General features: G+C 41.4%; 3 protein-coding genes across 4 annotated transcripts in view; 2 read left to right on the forward strand and 1 right to left on the reverse strand.

The window, feature by feature from the left end:
* Positions 1-13,164, reverse strand: part of wdpcp (WD repeat containing planar cell polarity effector) — a gene marked incomplete in the record, with an annotated part of 85,909 nt that extends 72,745 nt beyond the window's left edge. The window contains 1 exon segment of the mRNA XM_034209956.1: positions 12,553-13,164. Within this exon segment, the coding sequence (XP_034065847.1) occupies positions 12,553-12,666 (114 nt within the window).
* On the forward strand, positions 13,142-20,067 carry mdh1ab (malate dehydrogenase 1Ab, NAD (soluble)). Its single transcript, XM_034209957.1, has 9 exons — positions 13,142-13,279; positions 13,773-13,871; positions 14,347-14,443; positions 16,048-16,223; positions 17,272-17,394; positions 17,489-17,665; positions 18,485-18,598; positions 19,226-19,315; positions 19,424-20,067. The coding sequence occupies exons 1-9, from the start codon at positions 13,277-13,279 to the stop codon at positions 19,544-19,546; spliced, it is 1,002 nt and encodes a 333-aa protein (XP_034065848.1). The 5' UTR covers positions 13,142-13,276; the 3' UTR covers positions 19,547-20,067.
* A 2,930-nt stretch (positions 20,068-22,997) lies between these two features.
* The window catches only part of ugp2b (UDP-glucose pyrophosphorylase 2b), a 51,592-nt gene continuing 48,275 nt past the window's right edge, over positions 22,998-26,314 (forward strand). Inside the window, exon 1 of one of the 2 annotated variants that reach the window (XM_034209944.1) lies at positions 22,998-23,286. Coding sequence is in view for 1 of the 2 variants with exons in the window: in XM_034209943.1 (XP_034065834.1) it covers positions 23,979-24,012 (34 nt within the window). In the remaining variant the exon portion in view is untranslated. Of the gene's footprint in view, positions 23,287-23,550; positions 24,013-26,314 lie in introns of those variants that run through there. The other variant, XM_034209943.1, reaches the window with a different exon arrangement.

Here is a 26,314-nt window from a genome sequence, read left to right on the forward strand (position 1 = left end):
AAAATATCTATATATAGAGAGAGAGATAGGTAGAGTGCGAGTGTGTAATTGTGACATATTTTCTAATCTGAGGTGCCGAGGAGTTGCTGCTGCCAAGTCTCAGTTTGACTGCATAAACAAACATACACTCAGGTATTCAGTAAACACACTCAGGCACTGAAGTCCAATCTTTAAAACTTCTGATATGTGAGTCACAGTCACAAACATATGCATGGAGAGGCACATACAGAACTCTCCTATCTTTTAACCGTGTGATACCTGAGGAAATGTACACATGCACACATTTACATACATATGAAACGGTGCGCACACACTCAAACACACTCTTATCTTCATGTATCCTTGAGGGAGAAGTCGTCCAGCTTCCAGTGTCATATCAGAGCAAAGAAAGGTGGACAAACTCTGAAAACAGCATGCCTCTGAAGAAGGAGTGAGATAATGAGGAGGGAAACCCCGGATAAAACAAAGCGTCAAATCCCTGAAAGGAGTCTAATGGATATAACATGTGACCACTGAGAGGACAGATTAAAGGCATGTCTGAAGAGAAGAGACTTATTACAATAACCGTATACTGATCATACTGCAAACTTAACAAGTGTTCTTCACTCGTGCAATTAGTTTTAAAAACCTTGTCACAAATATGGAAAGTGCAACATATATTTCTTGACTCCTTTAATATTATAATGTGCCTCGAATGTGTTTGATGGATACTCATGGTCTAGTGCAGGAAACTACAGATGTTAGAAGTATTTCTAATCAGTTCCTGTTGATGAGTCTTTCATTGACACTTTAGAAACTCCTATAATGAAAGCATAATACAAAAACAAAAAAAGACATGAGCTTTTTCTTTACTATTCTATATCCACTGGCTATACAAATACAACAAGGAAAATGTGGATTTTGGATTTGTACAAATGATACGCTTGCAACCTTTTTTCAGTGATTACTTTTTACAAATGACTAGGAAGATGACGTTTCCCTTTAAATCTGACCTTCTGAGCTCTGATTGGTCAATCATTTCACCAAAAAGGGGAAAAAGCTGTCAACCGGCCATACACACATTGTTCTGTGGTGCACTGTGGGGTAATAACATTGTAAAGTCTACGCCTAACTCGTGGGGCTTAGTCATGTTCTTGTCAACTTGTCCTCTCTTCCCCACAGTCTGTCTGTCTCTCAGTCACTCTACTCCAGTGATTCTGTCAAGGACCTAAGGCGGTACTGAACTCGACCCGCTGAGAAGAGAAGAAGAGGGGACAGACCCAAAACTATTTTATTTAGAGGTAGTAAGTGGCGTGAGGCCTGCCGGCAACACCACACACAACACACCACACACCACACACACACACACACCACTACCACATCACACCACACACACACACACACCACCACACACACCACACACACACCACACAACACACACACACACACACACACACACACACACACACACACACACACACACACACACCACACACACACACACACACACACACACACACACACACACACACACACACACACACAACACACACACACACACACACCCACACACACACACACACCACACACTACACACACACACACACACACACACACACACACACACACACACACACACACACACACACACACACACACACACACATCACACACCACACACACACAACACACACACACACACACACACACACACACACACACACACACACACACACACACACACACACACACACTATCAACTGTCCCATTACAAGACAAGGAGTTTGGTGCGGGACAGTGGAGGCTGGGCAAAGTGGCGCCAGGGAGCAGGCTTTCTTTCACACACTTGCATCAACACACACAAACACTAACACACGCACACACACATAGACACTTTACAGAGTCCCACAGGAGCCTATTCAGCTGTCGGCAAAGAAGAATAGAGGTGATTGACAGGAGGAATAAAATGAGGTATTCAACAGAGGTGACAGGTACAGTCACTCTGTTTGCATGTGTGGGTGTCTCTGTGTGTGTGTGTGTGTGTGTGTGTGTGTGTGTGTATGTGTGTGTGTTGTGTGTGTGTGTGTGTGTGTGTGTGTTTTACATGTCCATCAGCAGGAAAATGGAGCTCAAGTGACATGACTGTTGGGCAAGTCTCTTTAGCGAGTGATGAGTGCGTGTGGAAGTGTGTGTGTATGTATGTGTGGCCTAGCATTACTATACTTGTGGGGACCTAAATCTGTTTACACAGTCACGTGTGGGGACTCGCCTCCCTTATGGGGACAAATTGGGATCATTAATTTTAGGGTGAAGACTTGGTTAGGTTTAGGATTAGGGTAAGGCATGTGTTGGTTATGGTTAAGGTTAGGATAAGTCTCCAGGAAATGCATGTAAGTCAATGTAATGTCCCCTGAAGTGATGTATACATGGTGTGTGTGTGTGTGTGTGTGTGTGTGTGTGTGTGTGTGCACTGGAGCACGCAAATGTCTAGGTTTGGAGGGCATGTGCAGGTGAGGAGTTGAAAAGTTCACGTGTCCAGAAGAAAGACCAAAAGAGACCTTTGCCCCATAATGAACACTTAAAAACTGCAAACTTAAAAACCCTCAATTGAAAAAATTACAAAAATGATCAGTCCATGAAAGAATTCTGAAAAACTCTATAGGGAAGAAATGTAATAATATTTTCTATTTGGATTCAAATGTTCTCAATTTAAGTGTTCATTGTGATGTATTTCAATGTTAGAAAATAGTAAAAGCTGCACATGAAAATGGTTGGTTGAATGCCAATATGGCGTTTTAAACTTTCTTATGTATCCATCCTACGGTTCATAACAAAAAAAGATTCAGTTTACTATCATTGAAGCATCAATTGCTCAAATTCTTAAAACGTGTTCTGCTTGTAAAATGAATAAAATGGTAAATCAATTGTCAAAATATTTACATATAAATTTCCTGTTGGTGAAGGTCTTCATTTCTTAAAGCTAAGGGCTTATTTACCTTCTTAAAAGTAAGATCATATCCATGAGATAAGCATGGTGGCTGCAATAAAGCAGGTCTTTGAACTGACAGTATCTCTTCACATCTGTCTTCTTTCATAAATGTGTGAATATATTTAATTAAATGAGAGGAAATAGTTCACATTTGTGTTAACCGAGTGAGGGAGCGTGAACATAATCTGATTTGTACTAGTTCATTGAAAGTAGGATATCAATTCAGCAGCCGAATAATGGAGAATGTAATAATCTTACCGTCTCAGTGTGTGACAAAGAGAGGGAGAGAAAGACGGACACAGGGTGACGGAGAGATGAGTGGAAGCTCTTCTAAGCAGATGTGTAAACGTCATTAGAGGAGGTAATGGAGGGAGGAAGGTGGGGGGAAAAAATCTACTCCAGCAGAGGTATTTACCCAACGCCTGGAGCAGAAAACGCCAAACACAGCAGCAGTAATGACTGAGGGGCCGGGTAAGACGGAGAAAAAGAGACGTTTAGTGAGGAATCAGGTCATGATTAGGCAGGAAACGTGTTGGAAAAGACAGGCAGGATTCAGGTTTAATCATGCCTGAAAAATTTAGTAACAATCCAAGATTCCCACATTCAGACCGGATTCCACTAAACCTGCGATGGTTGTCTTTCCCCGTGCAGCTAATAGGCCTAATCCTGGCAAGTGGTTCACTAAAACAACGCCCAAGGGCAGGGAAGACAATACTTCCAGAAGCAGCGGCACAATATCTGTCCGACTTCAAAGGGATTCTCGGGGACTCTGAGGCTCTCCGGTGTCGTCCCCTGTCACAGCGAAGGTGACGCGTGTCACACTGACCGCGGTGGTTTTTGTTTATGTTGTTGGATTTTCTTCTTTTAAAGCCGTTTGGTGGCATGTTGTTCGACCCTCACCTCCTGACCACAAACGCACATGTATAAAAAGGTAAACACACAAACAAATACACTGAAGGAATTGTGTACAGACACATGCACGAAACATAGACTGAATATATAGCCCAGAAACTACACGTGTCAATAAATACACAGTAACATTTCAAACAGATTTGGCCATAAGAAGAATTCAAACGTTCATTTAGTGGACATCCCACTGTGGTCACATGACAGGGGATATTACGGTTAAAACTGGATTGTTTTACAGTCAAGAAACGGGTAAGTGACCCCTGATCATTATTGAACTCAGTCCACTCAGTGGTTCAATTGAAGAGGTGTAAACTGTGATTGTGTTGAGCATATTTTTCATGATCCAATTCCATAGTGCTAATCCAACCCTAGAATAACCTTGTTGTCTACGTCTATATTGTGAAGTTTTTAATTCCAGCTTGTAAGAGGCTTATTGTGCACTTGACACTGTTCCTGCTAAAACCTGCACACACTTTAATGCCAACTGTTGCAGCCTCTGCTCTTTAACGTGTCTACCTTGTTGATGCATTTTATTTTCCACTCATGAATCTGTAAAAGAGGAATCTCTACTACCTAACATCCGACTATACCCAAGGTCAGGCGATTAGTAAGATAAGATACACTTTATTGATCCCAACTTGGGACGTTTTTTTGTAACAGCAGCATTTAAACAATTCCTGCAGTAGTGTATACATACTTACAAAATTCACACACACACACATACACACACACACACCTGTCAATGGCTCAGGAAGTAAGGTTCTTTTGAAAGTTGCTGTCAGATGCACAGAGCGAGATGGACCCTGGCTAAACGAAAGGTCACGATGAACGTCCCCTAGACTTCTCAGGGGTTTTATTTGCCCGTCACACACTCACACACATGCTGTCTGTCACCTCTCAGATGAGGCCATGACACCTCGGACATCTCTCAGCAGGCAGTGCGTGCCCCCCCCCCCCTCTCTGACAGGTTGACATGGCACAGAGCGCTCAGACCAAGAAGTTTGTTCCCTCTGCTGTGACCTCAGAGATGGACACCAGTATCATATCTCCCTCCGCTGCAGTACGCTCAATAAGTTCAAATAAGATCCTTTCCAGAGTCTACTCTCAGATTGGCAGTTGTCTATCACACTTCATGAGGATGACCTTTAGTTAGGAAGTTGGGTTGTCAAACGTACAATGTTCGTCTTTTGGGACTGCATTAGAGTTAATGGTGATTTAAAATATGTTTATGACAGTGGCTAACAATCACTTAAAATGTGCAGGACACATTTTTTTGTATAGTCAAAAATTCTCAAGGCATTAAAAAAGCAAAACATTTAATTTGAGAAGATGCAAATGTTAGATATTTTACAACAAATAACATTTATTTTCTGTCGGTCAACTCATTTCAGAACAAATCGATAACCCTAATTCTCTCTGGATAAAGCCTTAACTTCATCCCATCACCTATTTATCAATCCGTATGTTATTGGTTACATGAGAGCAGACATGTTTAGTGGTTTGAATAGTATGTGCGATTACTGTAAACCAACTACAGAAAGTACAGTAGCAATGTTGGAAAAAGAGATTTGGGATTTAATACATGAACTGGATATCCAGTAAAACACAGAGTGAACATATTTCACAAGAACTATTTCAACCGAATAAATTAGTTTCATCAAAACTGTTCAGTGAAAGGTATATGAGGATTATCCAGATAATCCTGATTGGTACATTGTCTCTGCATAGACATGTTACTAGTGTAATAACCTCATGCTAACCTACATGTAATGTTTTGATAACACAGTTTCCACAGTCCCAGCACAGGCATGAAAGGATTCAGTGATCCTCATTGTGCTCACGTCCCTACTACCGTTAAACCAATTGCAATAACAGAACACATGCTGTACAAACAAAACAAGGATGATTGCCTTTAAGTGTTAAGTCCTCTTTACTATCAAGACAGAGATTGAAGTAAAGTGTTTTCAAATCATAGTGAATTATTGTTCTTCTGCAGTACGGGGTTAGTCCAGCTGCTTCTGAGGTTCAAAACCAGCTGGACTGAAGCACCAAATGTGCATGCTTGTACAGTACACACACACACACACACATACAAATACAAACACACATCTGGCTATTCTCCATCTGTCAGAAAGCCCAAACACACAGTTGTGCATGAAAACAGCCCTGCCCAATATTCTTCCTTTGAGAGTACAGTCATTGTGGAACAGGTGTGTCCACAGACTTAGACGTGTGCCCCGAAGAAGTTCCTTGTTAACCGGCACGGGGTCAGGACACACAACACACACACACACACACACACAATCAACACACACCCACACACCTACACACACACATCACACACACACACACCACACACACACACACACACACACACACCACACACACACACACACACACACACACACACACACACACACACACACACACACACACACACACACACACACCACACACACACACACACACACACACACACACACACACCACCCACACACACACACCACACACACACACACACACACACACACACACACACACACACACACACACCACACACACACACACACACACACACACACACACACACACACACACCACACACACACACACACCACACACACACACACACACACACACACACACACAACACACACACACACACACACACACACACACAGGACAATAGTAGGGCTCTGCCTCTACCGCTGGGTCAAGTCATGTCTTGTCAGACGCTGTATCCTCTTTCCATTGAGCCTGACGGTTACAAGTACCACAGGGGCCTGCACTGGGCCCCCGTGTTAAACACATTCACCCTGCAGATAGACCTGTCTGACGTCAAGAGAACCGGCTCGTCTTTCACATCAAACGACCATACAACCTAACCCTGCACCTACAATTTAGACAAATGGTGGAAAAAAACAAAAACACAATATAAATAACCCATAGAAATGTATTTTAGCCAACACATTCTCCTTAGTTTCTTGTATTCAATGCTCTCTCACCCATCAATGTACAACCTATCAATCATACTTCATTAGTCAAAGGGAGAATACTAGAATACCTTAGTGTCTAGCTGCTGTGATCAGATTTATTACTCTTGTTTCTTGCAATGCTGCCAAGTTGAATCAATACTTGTAACACAGCGGAGTCATCCCCAAAGACTTAATCACCCATAAAGCCATCTGTACAGTAAGTCATCTTCATTAAAGGCTCTGTGTGACAAGCACTTGAGAGCTTAGCAGTTAAAACAACATTTCCTATTAAAAGATCATCTGGGAGAGGGAAGTGATTTTGACGGATGAAGTGCAACTGCCTGTTTGAAAGCCCACATGTTGCCATTGTTACATTCACACCTTACAGTCTGCACTAAAGCTGATCAGACAAGACAAGTTTATGTTTCTAAAGTATGTACCTAAAGTGGTCTGAGTGAGCAATGAATACAAATAATTTGGACATAACACATGATCGTCCTCCAATCAGAAGGTCAGTCTATGTGTCCTTGGGCAAGATAATGAACCCCAAATTGCTTCCAATGACTGTTGGTGTGTGAATGTGTGTGAATGTTAGTTTCCCTGAGCAATGTGGCAGCCTCTACCTCTGCATAAACATGTGTGAATGCTGACTTGTCAAAGACTGGGAAAGTGCTAATGCACTCCATGTATTTATGAATACGTCCAACCACCAATCAGATACTAGTAGGCCTAAACAACTCTCACTTGCTACCTGCCTTGATGTCACATATATAAATACAAATCACCATCAGCCACGAGAAGCTCTTTCTGTGTGATGACGATCAGAGACAGTGTGGATGAGTTTCGTGTGTGACCGCTGTGACAAATGTCCCACCAATGTGTGACGGGCCCCTCACCCTCTCCCGTGCACATGTACATAAGCTTAACGTCGTCTGGGCGGGCCGATCCCGCCGGCTCACTGTCGGCACGGCAACCAGCACTATCCTGGCTAACATCTGCCGCACGACCCGGGGCCACTCAGAAAGGGCCCTTAATCCCCACACAGCCATGTTGTGGGGGAAAACATTCTTTCCTTTTAGTGAGAGCAGACAAACAGGGACGAGCGGTGCTGCTGGTAACTTGCAGGCGGCCGGCCTCTTGGAAGGACGGTGGATTTTTTGTTGGTTACGTGCACCCCCCCCCCCCCAATTGTGCGGCGGCCCATTATGCTGCTGTGCAGAGGCGTGTGACCGCCAGCATCGGCAGCAAGTTGCTGTGACTGGTCCAGTTGGATGGATTTGGGTTTTGAGGTTAATGAAAGGTGTTGAGGTTGCTGTGGGTCAGGGGGGTTTGTCAGCCAGCCTTGTTATGCTAAAACAACAGTTGCATTGATCAAAACGTGCACCACCTTCCACCCTGCGGATCCAGGACACTGTTGCTGCCGCATTGTCAGTCATCCTTCAGTGAGTTTTTAAAAAAGTGTGTTTGTTGATGTCTACAGCAGAGGGGATGGAGAGGGAGGAGAGATGCAGAACATGTGGCAGTTTGGTGCCCCCTTGTGGAAGATACTGTAGAAGCACACACACTTCTAAACTTACGCAAAACAATATTTGCATATTAAGAACCTCAGAAACTCTCACCAAGAACTATTAAAGATCACAACAAGACAAGTTAACACATCTTCTCCTGTCTGAAACAAGCCACGCCTTAATCCTTCATCATACCGTCTCTGATAAAGATCTTCTGGGTGGTAACTCAGACACAGCTCTATCAATCAGTCCATCAACTGCTGTGAAATATGTATTTGTCTTAATATGTAGTTTGATTCCATCAAACCCATTTCACGGACCATTTCCCTATGCAAACAGAGAGAGTGGAAGAGTGTGGTTGAGGCTCACTCACAGGAGAAAACACTTCTCGCTGTGTGTATAGTATGAGATTTAATTGAATAGTTCTGCATCAGTGCCAGGAAGTTAGTTGGTGTGTTTGCAGAGGTCTGTGTTCTCTCTGATTAAGGGCTTGGTTGTCTTTTTTCCCCTGAAGCAAGCCAATACTTGGCTCGAAACAAAGTCCTTCTCAGGTTTCAATCACAGACAATCAGCGAGAGAGAAACTCACAGAGGTAGTAGGTACATCAAGGCAGATTGGAAACAGTCGTACGCCTCCAGGCCGCGTCCTAAAAGTGCCAGAGCAGCACAATAACAACAGCTCAAATGGATCTGCAGGCTATTTCTGGAAGCAAGCAATTCAGGATATCTCAGCTCAGAGACGGAACATGTCCTGCGTTGATTGTAAAAAAAAAAAGAATAGGACTGGAAAATATATTTTGTAAGCCATCGAGTTATTAAAAAATGATAGGTTGATTGATTTTGTGCAACTTTGGTGATACAGGAATTAAACAAAGAACCAGCTCACAACATTTAACAATGTAGGAAACATGTCCCACTTAAAGTAGGTATGCAATTCATTTCATCACCGTTTCAGATAGATCACGCTTTTCTTACCACAAGCTGAAAGGACACAAATGAAAACGAAAGCTGCATTAATAAATGAACTTTCAGAGGGACATGTTTTCTGCAGTGAATTCTTTTAACAGCGTGAATGCCATCACGTTCAGATATCGTTTCCTGTTTTCTCCTCAAGCACTTTGTAACATTGGTTTACAAAAAAGCAAAGAAGCATTTTTCACTGCTTGCTTAGGTTGCTACACCACACAAGTGTGAGCAAGCAATCATACATATTTAAACTGTTCCCATATCTGAGGTAAAGGCACTTCAGGTTTTAGGACAATTCGTGGTTTAGCCGTGAAAAACCCAAGCCAACTCCCAGCAAACGGGTGTGAAGTTACTCGCGTGCACACATACCAAATGTCGGAATGATAATTATAACTGGTAATTTGACTCTTCAGTAATACGCCCGGTTCTTAAAGGCAAGACGACTGCTGCAGCAACAAGTGTGTTCGGAGAGTCTTCACCACATATCCCATCAACACCAGTTTCAAAGGCTATGACAAGAGACATCCAAGAATCACCAACCAGCCATACACTGACACCTAGTGGGAAATCACGGTCACTGCACAGATCAGACACGGACAGGACCAGGTCACCTTGGCTCATTTTAAACAGAGCTGCAGTCTGCATGCGGGAAAAAGAGTACAATTAATCTGCTGCTATGATCATTCTAAAGCTTCATCAACTTATCTAAGACAGGAATATGACAACGCTTAGACACAGATATGTCATAAAGTAAACAAGGTGATGGCACAGGGATACAAACGTTGAATATGATGGGAGATAGCAGTGATGATGGTGTAATTGTGTGTTGTGTTTGCGTGTTGTTTATGTATCTAATGTGGATGTACTCGTGTGAATGGCACCTGCTATCTCTCCATGTCTGCCTGTACACTGTGAGAGCTATTTGGTCTAGCACGGCAGATAAGAGGGTGATGTGGAGGCCGGTGGGTGTGCTGGCTATCTGCCTCCCAGGCACCAACGTAACAGGGTCACTCAGGTGCACTCTGCAGGGACAAGTGCAGGAGCAGAATAGGAGGAGATAAAGTAGGAGAGGACAGAAAAGGGTGGAGGTGAGGGAGGTGAAATGATAAGGGGAACAAAAGAGGAGATGGAGTGGACAAAGGACGGTCAGCAGAGGAGACAGACACAGAGAAAGAGACGTGTCGTGAACTTATCGAGAATGTACACCTTTAAGCGTGACAGTAAAGTGTATGTGTGCACATGTATAGGTGTTACTACGTGTATGCAGTTCAGGATTTGTGCACGTGAGCCCACTCCACTCGCTTCTGCGGGGCTCCAATTTGGCCTGGTGGGCGGGACAAAACACCCACAATGCCGATTGTTTTCACAGCACACACACAGAGGATCAGGCCGGCGTGGCACACTGGCACTAGATATTATCATGTGTGCCGCTGCTGTTGTTAGTTTCATTCTGATTTCCTTTTTACAAAGACGAAGCCTGCCCTAATCCCCTCATGTCGACCTGATAGGGAGACTGCCAGAGAGGAAAATAAACATTGGAGACTCACTTGTAAATTACAGTTACAGCAACAACAGAATCTTTCAAATGCGAGTTGATGAAAAGTCAGAACTGTCACAAGTCGTTATAGTAATGCAATGTTTTAATGTTGATTAGTAGAAACAACTACTTCTCAACCCTTTTAATCCATAATTTTGCATGGCAACCTTGATCGTGAAGAAAAGGCACCACGTACAATCAAAACAGGTCATTCATGTTCCTTAGATATCATACCAGCTAGCTAACTGACAGTAATTATCCCCCGTTAATAAAAGAGTTGAACAAAAGACTATACTATCAAAAGTAGGGCAAGGCATATTTGAAGGCCCTCCAATAAATGTAATACAGCCAGAGTATGATCCTCCAGCAGTATGCCATGCAGCCAACAGACAGCTTTGAGCACCTGTTTGTCCAATACTGACACCCCTGACAGACAAGCTGCCACACAGAGGGGTAAATGTGAGCTGAGAGGAACCCTGCCAGGCTGTGGCAGCTGCTTCAAACGTCTCTGAATCAGGCGGCTCTTACACACAGCCTTTTGAGGAAGGAAGGGTCTGTGTCAGTCAGCTCCTGTCACTGGCAGGTGGACACCTTCACATTGGGGCCAGTTTTGGGCTTTGGATGGAGAATAAGTGGTGGCTTGAGATCATTTTGTGTCATCAGGATGAAAGAATGATAGATCGACTGTACATTGATGAATAATAGATCAGTGAATATTTCAAGCAGTAGAAACTTGCCACAAACACTTAATCGGTTTTAACCACATTTAGGTTGCGTCATAACACTGCAGAGAGCCAGCCAAGCTATAGCCCACATGAGACCACAGTCTGACACCAGCTCAGTGTAACACCATCTCCTCTGCTTTTTGTTGGAGTCAGGTAATGAGCCTGTAATGAGGCCATGAAATATTGATCACCAGCCTCACCTAACACTGGGCCTCTATAGGGGTCCTCTCAACTCAAAACAGCATAGTAGAAAGAAACATGTACGCATCTCTTGCTGCTGAAGAACCAAAGAGGAGCAGTAGTGTTCTGATATTGTATCTATATTCGATAAACACTAAGGTACATAGGTAGGCTATATTCTGCCATATAAATCTTCCTACACTTTGTCAGCCTTGTAGTTTGTTTATTAAGAATTATCTTTATATGTTTGCTGGCAACTAATTGTTCTTGTTTTGTTTTCTTGTTATCTGTTATATGTTCTTAAAAAAAAGCACAGTTTCACATCAAAATAAAACTACAACAGTGTAAAATACTCTGTTAAAGTAAACGTCCTGCATGAAATCTTATTAAGTTAAAGGTACTAAATAATTGGCATTAAAATACACTTAAAGTACCAAAAGTAAAAGTTAATTCAGAATCATGTATATTCAATTACTGCATTGTTATTTTTGATGCATTGTGTTCACTGCAACTGGTAAATGTAGAGCTACTTTTAATAACCTTAGAATCTAATATATAATCTGAATCTGTAAAGTAACTAGTAACTAATTTGGTCAAATAAATGTAGGTGTAGAAGTAAAAGGTGTCTTAAATACCCCAAAGTACCCCAAAATCATACAGCACTTGAGTAAATGAACTTCAATACAATACCACTGATAAACAGCATTGACAATAGTGAAGAGGGATGAAGATTGAGACTCAGACTGAGAGAGGAAGAAAGAGATAGTTAGCTATCATTAACTTACCTCAAATACTGCAGTGACGAAGACAGCAAAGTAAAAGAGTGTGTGCTCTCCCCTTGGCTGCTCAGCTTCAGTAGATATCAAACTAATAACACCTAAATCCTGCCTTTCACACATACATCCATGCTTTCACAGCAAACATAAATAGTAAGCCATGTTTGGTTGATAAAGACAACACTTGAAGTAGCTGTTTGCTCTAGTAAGCTAGCATTATCGAAACTTAACCTGCTATTCACTGAGACGTCAACCAGTTATTGTTACGTTTCATATCGATAACTTATGTTGATGCCTCTTTTCGGTCCACATGTTGGTCTTTCTTGCTAACGAGTGGCTAAGCTAAAGTATAAACAAACTGTACTCCTGAGGGAGGTCGAACTGGTCGCTAAGCAACGACAAGCAGTACTTGTAGGGCTATGCTAACCAGCTATCTCATTAGCGACCCTGAAACGCAACTAGTTAGCTCAATAAACAGACATTACATATGAAAGCCTGGTTGTATAGCATAAGTTGTTCAAATATGACCGATAGCGCCCTTTTCTTTTACGGGATAACTTCTTCATTTTTGACAAAGAACTACATTACCTAGTATTCAAAACTACAATTACCCGGATGTAAAATCTGCCGTCAGATGGTTGCAAGTGTCGTGATGCTCTCAGGATTTAAATAGGAGTGACCTGCTGGTTGAGCGATAAGTGGGAGTGAGAGCAGTTCAGCCTTCCGTGTGAACATGGTGAGTACAGCTAGTGAATATATCGGTTTATTAGGTATTTGGTATTGCATGTCTAACGCAGATTAAACCACAGTTATTCCGATTGTAACGATGAGAATTTCACAAACGTGTGCAAAGTTATTCAAAGTTGATCTATTCTTGCATTCTGGCTGACAGCATGACGCAACCTAACCGTTGGAGTTTATTACATTTGATGTATCCTTTTGTCACTTGTGTAGCTACTTTAGTCATTTTCAGGAGATTGAATGACAAAGATGGCGTTGAACTTGAAAAAGTTTGTCCTGCATTTGATATGCAACATAGAGACCTGTATGAAAAGCACAGTCTATTTTTAAAGTGACCCCCCCTGCTTTAGTAAATCCTGTTGACAAGAATAGACACCCAGTCAGGCATCCACGTGCACTGGACAATTAAAGGGTCACTGTCATGCCCCGCTGTGAAATCAATGCTAATATTACTAACAGCACTGTTTTTTGTACCTTTTGCCTTGCAGTCTGAGCCTATTAGAGTTCTGGTGACCGGCGCTGCTGGGCAGATTGCCTATTCCCTGCTGTTCAGCATTGCCAAGGGAGATGTCTTTGGCAAAGATCAGGTAAGGAAGGGCTTTGTCATGCTCTCAATTCCCTTATCTCATTAGGGAGTGTAAGGTTAGTATCACAAGAGATGCACAGAGAGCCCCAGGCAAAACAGCTGTAAATATCACAAATGTTTACAGTTCAAATCTAGGGGTGACATTGAACAGATGTTGCCCCACTGAGAAGTGATCAGATTGCACTCACGAGTTTAAGCGCCCTTTGATGAGCCAGGGTTGACCTTGAAGTCAATGAAATAGATCTTGTACGAGGCTCTTAGGCCAACTTAAAAAGAACTTGATCCATTTGGCGCATGCAATCGTCAGTGATCCAAATGGCTTAAAGCCTCCACACTGTTCCAGAAACAACTAATTCCCCACTGGCCTGTCATTATACATGGGAATTTAGATTTCAAGTACATTAAAAACAAATTCCAGCATGTTTTTATTCATTTCAAACCATTCATCCTACTTCCTTCCCTCTTTCTTCTGTCAGTCAGTCATCTTGCTCCTTTTGGACATTACACCCATGTTGCCAGTCCTGGAGGGTGTCGTCATGGAGCTGCAGGACTGTGCCCTCCCACTTCTGAGAGGTAACAACTAAACACTATTAATAACATCATAATACGTTATTGAAATACTTGAATTACATATCACTGTTCCCCTTAACATCCTGTCATTGGAGCAATTGTAGTTACGAGGAGATTCTGGGGTAAAGATGCGGTGGACAGTTTTTTTGTTTTGATTTTTAAGTTGTCTACACTTTTGAATGAATACAACTTCTGCCTGGTTGTCCCAAGAGAAGGTGATGCATGTTTGCTGTAATGTTTTGATAATTGCCACCAAGGACTCTCTTTGTGTCAAAGGATTCCGGTCTGTTCTTCCCCAAACTCACTCATATGCTGTTTAACATCACTCTTTTAAAGAGTGTTGGTTACTTTACCTCCTATTTCCATCCTATCCTTTTCTTACTAAACTATTTATATGGTAAAGCCTATTAATTGTAACCATATGCTGTCTTCTAAAATAATAAGGTATGCTAAGGCACTGATGATTGTCCGCTTATGATATCCAGTGGTAGCTGAGCATCTGATCACACCGAGGCTATTTGTCCATCCCATCAAGGATTATACATGCATACGTACATTTTAAATGAAATGATTACATATAAACAGTATAGGACGGACAAATGTTTTCATAGTTGCTGAATCCGGAACAAAACATTGAGGTGCAAACGAAATCTCTTTTTGTATGTTACTACACCTCTCAGAATATTATTCACCACTTGCTATGCAGCTCTCCTAACTATTGGAGATGGATACATTTGACTACTATGGAGTTTTTAAATAATTTTTCTCAGAGGACCAAATATTTGTCACTGTAAGGATGCTAATACAGTTCGGACTTATTTCCTTCTCAAAGACACTTGATAACTATAGGCACTGGTTTTTATTGGGACTTTTGGTGTCATCAGTGTAACCGCCATCATGACATCAGTCGTGAGGCGCCATTATGTGCCATCTCCATTGTGACCTGGAATGTTTCCTTTGAATTGGTGCTGTCCTTTGCTTTGTTTGGACATGGGATGTGAGAGGCCCCTGTATTAACCAACTGTGCTGCAAAGACAACGCTTCATGCACTGAGATGGGCCCAGCCGTACAATACTGCTCACACATGGGATACAGACCAAATGTGTGTCATTTAGAAAGGGTGCAAAAGGTTTTGGATGAGAAATGTCCCAGTTATTAATTGTCAGACATGTGGACTGACAAGACTTTGGCTGTTAACTTTGTTTCCTGGTCTAGAAATGGCACTAATATGAGCTACAAATGGGACCAAAAATGTATTTTTGCTTTAGAGATAGTCAATACCTGCTGTGTGTAATTTTCAGCTGGAAAACAAAAATACTGAAGAACAAAAATAAATGTCAGTTTAGAAGAAAGTTGAAACTCCTGGGAGCTGCCTTAGGGAAGCACGCCAAGAAACAGATGTGATTTTCTTTATGCTTACATCTTCAGAAACATTGCAGACATGATCTCAAAACCTTGACAGATAAAGTTAGTAAAATTATTGACAAAACTGTAAAACCTTGTGCTTCAAGTTTTATCGTAAAGTTACTTTTTGTCAAGGAGTAAACAGTGTGAATTAATGATTATAAACCTTCAACCAGTAATGTTTTCCCTTTCTTTCTCCACAGAGATTGTCCCCACTGACAAGGAGGAGGTGGGCTTCAAGGACCTGGACGCCGCCATCTTGGTTGGCTCGATGCCCCGCAGGGAAGGCATGGAGAGGAAGGACCTGCTCAAGGCCAACGTGGCCATCTTCAAGAGCCAGGGATCCGCCCTGGAGAAGTACGCCAAGAAGACTGTCAAGGTACTGAGAGGCAATTTAGACCTGCACTGACACGCACATTGAACGACACGTCCTCTCCTTTTTTTTAACTGTAGATTAAACTATTCTGCTTATGGCTAAATTACTTGTATTGCATTGTTTGGATGATCGCCATTTTTCAAAGCCCTCTTGTTGCTGTGTAAAATATTTGTTCTATCATAAAAAGCCTATTAGTCAGAACTAAACATGGTAAAGCAGCGTTCAGTTATTATGCTCCAAATATCTGGAACAAACTCCCAGAAACCTGCAGGTCCGCTGCAACTCTGACTACTTTTAAATCCAGGCTGAAGACTTTTCTTTTTGTCGCTGCTTTTAATTGAACTATTCATATCTTAGACTGCACTGTAACTTTTATCCATGTACTTTTTCTTTTAATGTTTAATTGAACTATTCATATCTTAGACTGCACTGAAACTTTTATCCATGTATTTTTTCTTTTAATGTTTATTTTATTAGCTTTTCTTTTTAATGACTGATTTTTTGTAAAGCACTTTGAATTGCCTTGTGTTGAAAAGTGCTATATAAATAAACTTGCCTTGCCTTGCCTTGCCTTGCCTTGCCTTGCCTTGCCTTGCCTTGCCTTGCCTTGCCTTGCCTTGCCTTGCCTTGCCTTGCCTTGCCTTGCCTTGCCTTGCCTTGCCTTGCCTTGCCTTGCCTTGCCTTGCCTTGCCTTGCCTTGCCTTGCCTTGCCTTGCCTTGCCTTGCCTTGCCTTGCCTTGCCTTGCCTTGCCTATTACAAGTTTGCGTGTTAAGGGGATGTGTAAGAATAACATTTTGATCCTACGGCAGCTTTTAAATCAAGTTACTCTATCCAAAGGAACAAATATGAATAGTAATACATTTTATTTTACTTTTTAAGGTACACAAAGACCCTTTACATACAGATTAGAATTCATAAAATAACAACAAACACAGATTTACAGATTAAAATGACAGGACTATAAGTGAGCTGTTATTAATCTGTTACAATAATGAGGTTACATTAAGTTAGAAAGGATGAGTCCCTAAGGTTTTCTTTTTGTGTTTTTAGGTGTTGGTTGTAGGAAATCCAGCCAACACCAACTGTCTGATTGCAGCCAAGTCTGCTCCCTCCATCCCCAAAGAGAACTTCTCCTGCCTCACCCGTCTGGACCACAACAGGGCCCGCTCTCAGGTACCATCCTTTAGAGTCACATTTGTACTTCCAAACTTGTCTTCACATATTAGATTCCCAGACTTTAACCTGACTTTGTTCTCCTGTCCTGCAGGTGGCGATGCGCTGTGGCGTCCCTGCAACCAATGTGAAGAATGTGATCATCTGGGGCAACCACTCGTCCACCCAGTACCCCGACGTGCACCACTGCCTGGTCAACATGTCCGGCAGCGAGCTCGCCTGCTTTGAGGCCGTCAAGGATGACGCCTGGCTCAAAGGAGATTTCATCGCTGTGAGTTGAAACTATTGGACTGTGAGATATATTTCTAAGGTTCCTGTGACTGATGCTTAAAATGCAGAATATGAGAAACCAATACTCTGCAGGTCTGCTAAAGTATATGAAAATCACACGTTTAGCCTGGCCTGTCAAACAAATGTCACATGACAAAAACACATACTACATCAAATGTATTTTTATGTAATTTGTAAAGCTGGTAATGGGACTGAAAGTGACATAAGTAATTGTTTCAGAATAAAAGTTATTTCATCTTTCAAATATGTATTTTAAATCTTAAACCTCCAGAGGATTTGCAGACATTATCTCAAAACCTTGAAGATTCAAAACAAAACTAGACGCACAGCTTAAAGGTGGGGTAGGTAATTTTGGAGAAACCAGCTCGAGTGCGCTAGAATTTGAAAATACACAGCCGGAAAAAATCTGCCACTTCCTTACAGAGCCCCTCCTCCAACACACACGAACGCGCACATGACCAATGAGGGCACGAGATAAGTTTGTGCCCAGGCTGACAGGCAGGTAGGCCATCCAGTTATTTTAGTCGGCCCGGCTAAAATGATTGGTCGTGCTTTTTACAGTACTACGGCTTCTACAGATGACATTTTTTTTATAGATTTTTTTGGTCAAAGCGCTTCAGATATTCATTGCTATCGGGATGTTAAGAGCATTCCATGGAATATAACAAAGTGTATCTCGAGCCGGTTTCTCAAACTTACCTACCCCACCTTTAATAACACTATCCTGGCTCAGTTATTCTGCTCACAATCCCATTGACTGCCACTGTTTCATGTGATGGTCCATGTTCCTGTTTTGCAGACAGTGCAGCAGAGAGGCGCTGCCGTCATCAAGGCCAGGAAGCTGTCCAGCGCCATGTCTGCAGCCAAGGCCATCTGTGACCACATGAGAGACATCTGGTCCGGCACCCCTGAGGTAAACACCATATTTATTTATACTACAGTAATGACGTGAGAATGTCTGCCTGTTGCCATTCTGTTGAGAAGTGGCTGTTACTTAGTGAGCAACAATAACAAACACAAATCCCCAATCCTTGTTTTTTTTGGGATATTTTAAGGTGAAAAGAAACAGAATATGATTTGTTGTTCCTGTAATTGAGACTGATGTAGCTTATCGAGGTATTTATATTAAGGGTTGTATACAGTATAAAGGTAGATACAGTATTAAGGGTGTGCCTACATATTTGTGTTGCCTACATGAGAGGTTAAAATTGTGTGCACATATTACGCACACCATGGAGTATTCATGGCTTCATAAATCTGAGAAAAAGAGCACACATGCATATTTCTCTGTTGGTGCTCATTCATGAATTTACACCGACTTTTAGGAGTGTGACAAAGTAATTATCTGGCTGATGTTCTTTGTGCTAGAAGAAGATGAAGTCAAGTCTTGTGTCTTTGATTTCAGACGCGTTACATATTGCTCTGGGAAATGCTAGCGTTAAGTGTTTCTTAATCTCTGTGATAACCAAATGCCACATCTAGGTAAGGACAATCCTATTTGAAAGGCTGTTTCAAGCAGTATCTCCTTATTCTTTTTCAGGGTGAGTTCATCTCCATGGGGGTTTACTCCTCTGGCAACAGCTATGGAGTCCCTGAAGACCTTATCTACTCATTCCCTGTCCAGATCAAGGTAAAACTCATCTAACCTTGTTACTGTAGCTAGCAGTGAACTACGTCATTTCTGTCGGAAGCTTGTGTTCCAAAATACAAAAAGTATAAATGTATTTTGTTTCCTCAGGGAAAGTCCTGGAAGATTGTGGAGGGTCTGACCGTCAACGAGTTTTCCCGATCAAAGATGGAAGCCACAGCGGCCGAGCTGATCGAGGAGAGAGACACAGCTGTGTCCTTCCTGGGAGTATGACTAGACCCGGCAAAGCCCACCAACAGATCCAACACTCCGGACGCACGCCTGTGATAAAGCACTCCATAAATCCCTGCATTATTTTGTGTATGTATGTATAGGAGAGTGAGTCAGTGTTTATGAGTGTAAAGATGGAATTACACTTGTGCGTTGGGAAGCTAACCCTTTGCACCCTTATGTGCACCTTTTCAAAAATGTAAATCGACTACAGAGCTCTCGGACGGAGACAGTAATGGGTTGATTGTACGTTCATTCACACATTTAATGGTTGTGAAAATGTTCTGTCTACTTTGGCTATTGCAAAGCATATTGTCTATTTAATAGACACATGAGACTCTTCACTATGACGCACAAGTATAACTCTATACTAAAAGTCCACCAAATTTGTTACAAGCTATTGTACAATAATTTGTCTCCAAGTGAAACATGGATGGTTGTTACATTTAGTCAATGATGTACTAAGTCCTCCAACACTGGGATGGATAACTTTTAAACCAAACAATAAAATATTAAAAACTCTACTTGTCTTTTTTGCTGATTTTACATTAATTTTCAAAGTATGTTGATAATTTTATAGGAAGATGTAGCTGTAATGTACTTCCAGGTTTTCTTTATGTTTGTACCAGGAAGTATGGAGGGTGAAAGTACAAGTTTATTGTATATCACTGTTCTATGCCCATATGTATATAGACAACAATATCAAGGTTGTGTTATTGATTCTTATTGATACTGGCATGGGCGTCACTTTGTTAGAAAAGTGGTGGGGACAATTTCTCCAGATTTAACATCAGCATAGCAGAAGACAAAAGATGTCCCTCTCCTGGGAACCTTGAGCGCCCAACTAAAGGTCTTGTTGTGATTTGGATTTAATTTGTACCTTTATTCACACAACAAGCACACGGGTATGGAGGACAGACCATAACTAAATAATAAATAAACGCATCCATACAGCAGAAAAAGAAATACAAGAATAAGTCAATGTGAAAAAAAAGATCAATAATTAATGTGGACATAAGTACCAGAAGAAAAACAAGAAAAATTCCTAAATATGGAAATAAATATATAAATAAAAAATATAGGTTGAGAATAAAACTGAAAAAATAATTATTATATATCGTTAATGTATTCATACATTTATTTCACTTACATTTATATATTTATTCATTAATGTGTCTACGTGTTTCACACAATGTTGCTTTGCTTGGTAGCCTTGTATTCTGTATAGGGGCGCCGCCAGGGATTTTGGGCCCGATGAAAAGATATCACATTGGTTACTTAAATGTTTTTTTCTTAATGTTCTTCAAATGTTTGGGCCCCTGTCAGTCACGGGCCCTTACCCCCTAATCCCACCAGGAGCGTCTGCGCTACGCTGCGTTGCGCTGCGGCTGCGGCGTTTTTAGCGATCGCGGCCACTCTAGTCAATGGGTGCTATTCCACCAGACACGCTGCGCCGCGGCTCGAAGCGTCCCAGAAGCTCCTCGCCGCAAGGAATTTCTAAAATATAGGATGAATCCTATTTTTGAGGCGGCGCAGCGCGGCGCAGGCAGGAAGTGGAATGTTCATCCAACAACTGCGAGGCTGCACACACGACGCTCCGCTTCCGCAACGTTTTGAAACGCGCCTGGTGGGTTAGGACGCAGGAGGAGGTCGCAGCGCGGCGCAGACGCTTCCAGTGGGATCAGGGGTAAGAATCGTCCTAACTTTTCACCCCCTTATGGCGCCCCTGGATACGACAACATTTATAACAACTGCTCTTAAAGTGCACGTGTCTTTAACAATATCTTTGAGTTGCTATCATATTCTATTTCATGTTCAGTCCCACATTTATTTGGAAGCTTTGTGTCAAGTTGTACAACACAGTGCAAGGAGAAACACATTAGGCTTGTTTGAGACAAGCGAGACCTGCGCAGACCTGCGCAATTTCGATCAACGTCTTGCTAGTGCGTTGCATGATGGTTAGTCATTTTGTCCGACTTGCTCTGGAGGCTCGCCTACATGAGACGTTGAAATCTCGCGGGACAAAGACGCTCGCAGCCTTGAGAGCGAGGCGCGGCGCGGCGCGGCGAGGCGGCGCAGTTCCTCTCCACGGGCTGCGGAAGCGAAATGCTTGATTGGAAACGACTCGCTGGTATCTCGAGCTGAGCGCTCATTGGTGGTTTTTTCCACGTGCTGCTGATAAAACTCTCCAATTGGCTCGGCAAAAGTTTGTTGTTGTTTTTGTCCGTTTTACGTCGCCACTTCCATTCACATTTTTCATCATTGTTCCACAATATTTATCATCATTAAATTAATATCCATATATTTTATACTATACTTGCACTGCTTACAGTTTTGATACTTTATATATCTTAGCATATTCATACACACTGTTCATACTGCTCTCAGGCTGCTGTGTATATCTAGTGTATTCATACCCCTCACTGTTTATTCATCATTCAATTCATTCTATATTTTATTCTGTCTATTGTGTACATTACTTTTCACTTTACTGCTTGTTGCACCTGGTTAGAAGCTAAACTGCATTTCGTTGTCTCAGTACCTGTAATATGGGCAATAACAATAAAGTTGAATCTAATCTTGAGCAGGAACAAATGTATTTACTTAGTACATATCTGACATTAACGATTAAACACATGTGTGCATTCTTTATAAATGCAAACCGAGTCAAGCCGACTCCGGAGGCGGCAGTATGCAGCTTAAAGTTGTTTGCAATCCGCCAAAAAACCGAGAGAAGAAGAAGAAGAAGACGAAGCCGACTCCGAGCTGTCCGACTTCAGGCGAGCTTTTTGAGACCTCCCCCGGCTGCGATCGGCTACTCTCGTCTACTTTCGAGGCGAGCCGCAACGCGTCTCAAACAAGCCTAGTGACTCTTCTCTCCTCAATACATATTTTAAAAGCTTACAGCACCGGGAATTTCCGGCGTATTCATGTGTTGTATGAACCTTAAAGCCCCCTGAGATAAAAGTACCATTTGTGATATTATAATTTAAACAAACCCACTCTTTTATTAGAGAAATATATCTTAGTTAAGCATTGTATTGTACTGTAGGCCTATATCAGAAACTAAGCTACAGTGCAGTCATTGTCACAGTTTCACCAGGCAGGGGCAGCATTTCCTAGTTTATTTGACCCTTTACCCCTCCTAGCAGCATAATGAATGATTATGTAATATCTGAAACTAGTCAAATTCGGAATGTGTCATTGTTTACTTATAAGGTCAATCATTTACAATACATTTAAACATGTTTCCACTCAAATGGTGGTGGCGTTCTGGCCAGTCTACTAATATATGTACACATATATGGATATAGGCTACTACTAAAATAACTCAGTACTTTAAAGCTCTTATCCAAAGATAAATATCCGTACAAGTAGATTATCTTTTTTAGGAGTATTTCCTATAACAACATTCTAAGTCACGGATATCAAATCGTACGTTGCAGAATTCTATTGGTCGACAGCTCTGCGTCACGGAGAATGAAGCATTTTCATTGGCTGCGACCTTCCTCGAACGCCTCTTCCTGAAACGTTACTGTTGTGTGAAATATCTTCCAATTAACCACCTTTTTAAAGTGTTATTTTTAAACGTTTCACATCGATGACCAAGGGGAACAGAAGCCAAATGTTTTAGGGTGGAAAACCTGTGTTTAATAATACTAAATACCTCTGTATCTCCTCTGCGGGATCGCTGCAGGACCAGGCCATCGACTGTTCTTCAGTCAGCATCATACAGTCCCACAGTAAGGATTCCGGAACATCTTTAAATCTATTTATATAAAACATCATTTGCTTCTAGTTTTGCATCTAGTACAGTATTTCTTATTTGATCGATGATGGTCGTTTTTTCCCTTGTGCTGTGTTCCTCGGTACTGAATTGTCTTAATGCATGTGAATGGGTGCTCACTGAATGCTGCGTAAATGTTGAATTATGTCCATGAGTACATTCAGTCCACACATGTATCCATCCTTCATTCATCCCCACAGCCTCCTCTAAAGTCAGACAGGGCATGCGGATGTGGGTCACTAGTGTGCACATCACCGGTTAATAATGGACTTTTATTGGGTTGTATAATACGACTAAAGGTAATCAAATTATACCAAGGGGCGAGGCGAAAAGAAAATCATTAGCAGAGGTAGGGAGTCACTTACACAGGCAAGAATTGTGACGTGGTCTTTGGAAAATGAGAGGCAGGCAATAAAGGATACTGCTAGACCCGCGTTATTCATGTTGAAAGACTTCATTTGGAGGATGCCCAGATAGATCACTGTGACCGGATGAATGGATATTTGGCTTTTAGGATACCTCAAGGAAACTTTTTTCAATATTAATTAACGGGATGTACCTTCAATGACACTTTCACCGTGAATGGAATATTTACCTTGAAGCTCTGTTTTTGGATTTCTCTTGAATTGAACTGTATGAGTTGCTGGAATGGCAGCTGAAAACATGGCACTTTATGTGGAAGGTAAGTAGTGTTTTGGAGAACGTATTTAACTCCTTATCTTACATGTCCAGCTGTAAACAATACCTGTGTATGGCTCTAAGGTGGTTTAAAGGTCAATACCTGTGTCTTTATGCTTCTTCCTTCATTAAATCATATCTATGCTGTTGATGGAAAACATTTAAATCTGTTTTTCCTCACTTAAAAATGCAAACCTACTGTCCTGTCAATCACTGGTTTGCATTTATGTCAGTAGTCTACAGTGTTAGAGACTGCAATTTTGCCTCACATGCTGCCTGGATATTTGGCTTTTTAGGATACCTCAAGGAAACTTTTTTATGAATATGTATGTGTACGGTCAATGACACTTATCTTAAAGCTCTGTTTTTGGATTTATCTTATTATTTAACTGTATGAATGGCAGATAGAAACATTATGTAGAAGGTAAGTAGTGTTGTGTACTATTACATGTCCAGATGAAAACATTACATCTTAGGCTCTTCCATACTTTTTTTTTTATGATCTTCCCTTCACTTATTCATACATAATAATCATTTCCCAGAGCAAACCACTTCTTTTTACTCACTTAAAATGTAAATACTGCCTTGTCAATCCCTGCTTTTCATGTATTTCAATAGTCTTCAGTATTTCAGACTTTCAAATCAAATCAAGTTTTATTCATATAGCACATTTTAAAAACGATTTTTGGTTGAACCAAAGTACATGCAATAAAAAACACTTTACTGCGATAGCAAACAGAAGACAATAAATTACAACAGCAAATATAAAAATCAAACACAGGGAAATGTCAGGAGTCATGCTCCGCTCTGACTAGAAGGCCAGGGAGAAGAAGTGAGTCTGTAGTGTCGATTTAAAAAACCCTAGGGTCTGGGCCGACCTCACATGGAGGGGCAGAGTGTTCCAGAGCCTAGGGCCAGCTGCTGTGAAGGCTCGGTGACCTCTGGTTTTAGCCTGGTCTTGGGTACTATCAGTAGCAGCTGGTCAGTGCCCAGCCAGACCTTAAAGCTCTGGCTGGGGTGTAGCGATGGAGGAGTTATGCTATATAAGCCGGAGCCAGCCCATTTAGTGCTTTAAAAACAAATAAAAGGAGTTTAAAATAAATTCGGAACCTAATTGGAAGCCAGTGCAGTGAGACCAGAATTGAGGTGATGTGGTGACGCCAGTGAGTAGACATGCAGCTGCGTTCTAGACTAGCTGCAGGCGTCTAATGAGACTTTGCCTCACATGCTGTCTGATCCATCACATGACTTACCATGCTGTCAAAGTTGTGAACACTGTTTGAAGCTTTCAACTGAATAAAGCTCTGATATCTGAGTTATTCAGCTACATATAGTTTTCCATACATTATCCTTTGTATCACATGAGCATTTTGCTTGCCATATGTGTCTTGTGATGATCTTCAATTGACCCCTATTTAGTGTGATAAGATAATATAACTGTGGAATAACTTGAACAGTTTTCCTCTGTTTTTAAGCTTATCTGTGTTTACAATCTTTTGCTCCTGATAACAGTTAGTAAATGATGTCAAGATTTCAACAGTCCAAATCCCTAAAACATGGCATTTATACTGATGACATGCGTATAAAAACAAGAAAATTCTCAGGATATATCAAATGTTTTGTTTTATTGCTTGAGTAATGACTCTAATTGTTAATTGATCATCAACAATATTCTGTTGATGGACTAGTTGATTGGATTTCGAAGGTTCAGATACATTGTTTTGTACTATAACAGTATGGTTTGGTACTCAGCTTCTGTACTGTAAAATGAGACTAAAAGATGTACAGGAAAGAAATCCCAACATACAAAACAACTTTACAAGCTTTGTTCAGTGTCAGACAAGGTGAAAGCAGATGGTTTGAATGAATAACAAGAGAAGAAAATTGTTTTGAGGATCCAGTTAGAGCTGCATCCATTAGAAAAAGTAGATCCACAACTATTTTAATAATAGATCTGTAAAGCTACAAAGAGCTTTGGGCAAAATGCAGTTTTTTAACCACTCAAATGCTTTTCTCTGGTAAGCAACATAATAAACTGAATATCTTTGTGTTTTTGACTGACATCTCTTTGGACATAGAGTAACTGGGCTGGACACGTTTCATTATTTCACTATTGTCATTTGATACACAAAACAAGTAGTTGATTTAAACAATCTGGAGAATAATCCATAATGAAATAATAATACACTTTATTTGTATAGCACCTTTCATGCACAAAGCAGCCCAAAGTGCTTCACAGAAAACACAACAACAATATTAAAATAATATTAAAATGTATACAGACCAAGATCAAACCTCTACGGCCA

The sequence above is a fragment of the Gymnodraco acuticeps genome, unplaced genomic scaffold, assembly GCF_902827175.1.
Source record: "Gymnodraco acuticeps unplaced genomic scaffold, fGymAcu1.1, whole genome shotgun sequence".
Classification (NCBI taxonomy): Eukaryota; Metazoa; Chordata; class Actinopteri; order Perciformes; family Bathydraconidae; genus Gymnodraco; species Gymnodraco acuticeps.